The following is a 4,972-nucleotide window of genomic DNA, read 5'->3' on the forward strand; positions in this document are numbered from 1 at the left end:
AATTAAATGTTTCACCTAGTTTCCAAAGCTAGATGATCACATTTTCAAATGACAAAGCGGGTGTTTGGTTTGTTTTTGACGAACAAGGTTAGAATATTTTATATTAATGTTTTTAGAATATTTTTGTATTATAACTCTTAAAGAGTTTTATATGATTATCTTATGAAGTTTTAGGGTTCGTCTTCACCCATCCTCCAAAAATAGCAACCCTTTCTACACTTTTCCTTTTTTTTTAGAAACTGCAAATGAATTAAGTAGAAGCATACTCGCAATATTTCAACGGGCACCCCAAGTTCGAGTTCTTTTACAGAGCAAACTCAGCCCCTATAAGGATTTTCATGAAAAAATTCCGCACATGTGGCACCACAAGAGGTAGTTTAAGGAAATCGAACTACCAACCTCACCCCCCACATGTTATTCAGTGGCTTAATTACATATATTAGCGGACTTAATCACCGATAATGGGTACAACGTGTTTGCTAAATATATGAATTCTGTTTAGTTTGGTGCATGCAAAAGCAAACTTGAACTCCATCGTAATTCATGTCAATATATAGCAGTGTTCACGAAAACTTTGATTGGTTTAAATATTTGGTCAACGTTAACAAATTTTGGCGAAGTTAATTAGCTTAATTGAAAAACAACACCAAATTTAGATAATAAATGCGTTAATATTAATGAGTAACCTCAATTATTTGCGTAACCAGGCTGAGCTTGGTTATTATTGACAGCAAATGCCTATGAATAATTAGTTAAAGTATGATCAATCGTGTACGTACTGCATGTAGAACCTCTCAAACTCATGATCGGTTACATACGATTGAGATTAAATAATATATTTTGATTAGGCGTAATTGCAAAGCCCGTATATGCAATAACCACCAGGCATACACTTGTTGCCACACGACCCACAATGCCGCTTGTCATAAGTCAAATTCACACACTGCCCTCCGCAACACGAGCTCGTAAATTTGCACTTGTTCTTACATGCTCCACAGTTATGCTTATCCTCGCTCAAATCCATACACTTGTTGTTGCAGCAAGTCGAGTTTTTGCCTTCTAAGATGTAGCAAATCTCGTCGTCTTTGTTGCAGTGGTCTGCAGCTCGAGGGTTCTTGGTTTCGGCTAGAAAACGACTTAACCTTTTTGGAAACGGTTTCACGTATGGTGTTGCAGTGACCATTGTTTCTTCATATTTGTCACCCGCGAAGGTGATAGAATAGTTGACCGCGATGACTGTGGCCATTGCTATGGCGATGATGAAGATTACTTTCATGATCTTCATTGTTGAGAGATGAAAGAGAAGAGAAATATCGATCAGATTCAAGTATTTGAAGCTGTGTTGTTGTTAAGAGATTGAAGGATGAAGGTGAGGTGGGGTCTCTCGGTTTTGGAGGTTATATATAGAGGGTAGCCGATAAGGGTGAAGGTTGACCTGCGGGGATCCAGCCATCCAGGTGAGGGGCATGTGGTGAAGTAAACAAGTATTGTGAGTTCGAAGGTTTACTATTTGAAAAAAGTAAATTAATTATGCATGAAAACTGCAAGTGCAAGTTAATTGTCGTTTAAGGACGACTTTAGTATAACAAATTATTTTAAGAATTAAACTAGTGTCTATAAACCCTATTTAAGGAAGCATGCATATAGATGTTAATTAGTTTTTAAGGAAGTGGCTTTTGTGAATTAATTAACTTAACCGATTTAACGAACACCTACGTTATGTAGTTGAAGACTTGAAGTCGGTCATTAAAACTTGAAGAAAAGCGCAGTCAAATGCAGAACTTGCTCTTCATTCATGACTTGTACCATAATATTATATTAGTTTATTATTGGTAAAAGAAATTTAATTTTTTAATCGATCATGGAATCACCACAAAACAAACCAACAAGGAGAAATTGGTCATCGGGTAACAAAAATCGTTTTGGGCCCTTTAATTTTCTTGGGTCGTGTGGATGCATGGAGTAACCTGCTACATGGGCCAGGCCCAATAAATATATAACTTTAGAATATATTTTTGACAAAATTGCAAAAATGGTCCCTGTGGTATGCAAAATTTTGGGGTTTTAGTCCAAACAGTGACTTTTTTGGTTTCGTAGTCCTTTTGGAGTGGTTTGTATGTGAAAATGGTCCCTCCAAAAACTGAAATGACTATAATACCCTTGGGGTATTTATTTTTCATTTTTCTTTCATTATTCTTAAATTTTAATATTTATTTATTTATTTTAACAATTAAAAAAATAAAAAAGGGCCCACCTTTCTCTCTCTCTCTCTCTCTCTCTCTCTCTCTCTTCCTTATGATCCATCACCCTCTCCGGCTGTTGCTACCCTTCTCAACCCCCACAACCCCGATTGAAGGCTTGAACCGCCAGAAAAATCGACTCCTTCATGCTTCATAACGAATCAGGAAAAGAAGAAAGAAAGAAGATGTTGCTTGCGATCCCTTTCGATGGTATTGTAGCAACAAACACGATTTACTACACCCGAGATTGAACACACACCAAAACTCATCAAACTAAGTTGAATTAGGTTTTCTAAAATCGAACTAGATAGAGATACGGTGGAAATCAAGTCAGAAATCGAAAACACGTTTAGAAATTTGGCAGAATCATAATTTGGATTATGAAATCAGTTCATACATACATATGCTCACAAAGATTAATGCAGAAAATCTAAAATAGATTACAAGAGAGCAGATATTAGCAGCGGCTTAAGTTGGAAGAAGGAGGTCGGCCGCCGGCGAAGTGAAATTGAAGAAAAATGTTAGAGATTTGAGGCGTTTGATCGACAGAGAGATACGATTCTGATTTTGGGTAAATACAGACATTGCAGATGTGGATTAAAATGGTTTGATGATTATGATTGAGAAATAATAGAGAAGCTTCAATCGATTATCCATAATCATTTTATTTTCCGACAAGTTCGGGTGATTGAAGGAGGATAAGTTTCAATTGATTTGTCCCAGTCTCTCTACCAGTCTTCATCTCTCAAAAAAGCAATACGATTACCAATGGGTTGCTCCGATCAACAGAAAAAAACAAGGAGGGAGGTGGTTTCATGGTGGTCCCAGCAACAGCAACACCATCGTTGGTGGTGGTGGTGTTTCTCGATGGGAAAGAGGCAGTGGGTGGCGGAGGGAGGAGCTCCGGTAGCCTCTGATGCTTTTGTTTGGTCTTCTACCGGCGAAGACAAAGGAGGGAAAAAGTGGCATCGGTGATTGCTGGAGTGACTCGACAGAAGAGGGCGGAGGGAGGTGGTGGTCGGTGTCAAGTTGGTCGGTCTTTTCCTTCGGCCGGTGAGATACGAACTGGAGGGATCGAGATTTGCTATAGCAGTAGCTGGATATTTGGGTTTAGTGTTATGTGTGTGTGTGTGTGAGAGAGAGAGAGAGAGAGAGACCAAATTAGTTATTTATTTTCTTTTTCATTTAAATTAAACAAAAAAAATACAAAAAATATATCAGAAAGGGCATTTTAGTCTTTTCAGTTTTCCGAGGGACCAAAACCACAAGCAAACATGGTCAAAAGGACCACCAATCCAAAAAAGTCACTGTTTGGACTAAAACCCCAAAATTTTGCATACCACAGGGACCATTTTTGCAATTTTGTCTATATTTTTCATAAAGTATATTTGTGAGAAATATACTAAAATATATTTGTAAAACTTGGCATTTAAAATGGTTTGGGACTTATTTTTAGTCTGCGTTAGTTGCACTAACTGACAATCTAGCTTACAATAAGCCATCTTAAATAGCTTATAAAAAAATAGTCCACATAAGCCATTGTGCTATGACTAAACACTAACGGGGTGTACAATAAGGGATAATGACTTAGGAGGGTAATAAGGTTTCCAGTTTGTTCGTATTATGTCACTAAGGTTTTTTTTGTGCGTATTAGATCAATATAGTTGTTATTACCGTTTAAAATAGTCCTTTTTACCCGTAAAACCAGTAAAAATAAATATTTCTAAACGGTAATAACAACCATATTGGTCTAATACGCACAAAAAAAACTTTAGTGACCTAATACATACAAACTGAAAACCTTATTATCCTCCTAAGTGATTATCCCGTACAATAAAATTAACAGATAGTTTGAAAATGAAAGTTTTTAATTTCTAGAGTAAATTACACAAATGGTCCTTATGGTTTGGATAATTTCTACGTTTGGTCCCTAATTTGTTTTTTAATACGGAATGTCTCTGTTGTTTGTTTTTGTTACGCAGTTGGTCCCTACTGTTTGTTTTCATTACACGATTGGTCTCTGTCTTACCTAAAAACACTATTAGTTAAATAGAAAAAAAATGGTGAGATATGTAAGATAACGTGAGGGGTGAGATTAAGGGTGTCTTTATTTAAATAAATTAAAAAAATCACAGGACAAATAGTATTTTTAGGTAAGATATGGACCAAACGTGTAACAAAAACAAACAGTAAGATCTTCCAAATTAAAAAAATAAGTTTGGAACCAAACATATAAATTACCCTAAACTATAGGAACCATTCATGTAATTTACTCTAGTTTGTGTTTATACATAAATATTTGAAAAAAATAATCGTTAGATTTTAAATATATAAAATTGGTTAAAAATAAATATCTAAAAGCTCGAGATTTGAAACTTTTTGTTTAAAATAAAAACTAAAAACTTTTTCTATCAAGCAGTTTTTTTTTCCTAACATTTTTTTTAAATAAAAAAGCTAAAAACTCAAAAACTTCATATCAAACACGCCCTAAATTGCAATAAACAAATAAAATAAGTTAGTTTTTACGTGTTAAACATAACCTAAAATGCAATGAATGTCATTTTGTTTGTATAATTTTAAATATTTGAATTATTAAATGGCATCGTATTTGTTGGAAGTTGTTTGGTTAGGTCTTTGTATTATTAGATTCCTTTGCCAAACAATCTCACTATGTTATCCTTGTTGAGTTAGGTTTTATAAATACCCCTATCTTATCATAGTTGACTTCAAGC

General features: G+C 35.1%; 1 protein-coding gene across 1 annotated transcript; it reads right to left on the minus strand.

Annotated features, from left to right (window-relative positions):
- Positions 1-672: 672 nt before the first annotated feature.
- On the minus strand, positions 673-1,356 carry LOC145029148 (stigma-specific STIG1-like protein 1). Its single transcript, XM_078977759.1, has one exon. The coding sequence runs from the start codon at positions 1,283-1,285 to the stop codon at positions 845-847; it is 441 nt and encodes a 146-aa protein (XP_078833885.1). The 5' UTR covers positions 1,286-1,356; the 3' UTR covers positions 673-844.
- Positions 1,357-4,972: the final 3,616 nt, after the last annotated feature.

This window comes from Lactuca saligna, chromosome 2, assembly GCF_052625555.1.
Source record: "Lactuca saligna cultivar CGN05327 chromosome 2, ASM5262555v1, whole genome shotgun sequence".
NCBI lineage: Eukaryota > Viridiplantae > Streptophyta > Magnoliopsida > Asterales > Asteraceae > Lactuca > Lactuca saligna.

What these genes read in the sequence shown, in the direction of transcription:
- LOC145029148 (XM_078977759.1), bottom strand. Translation starts at nt 1,285, where the DNA reads ATGAAGATCATGAAAGTAATCTTCATCATCGCCATAGCAATGGCCACA.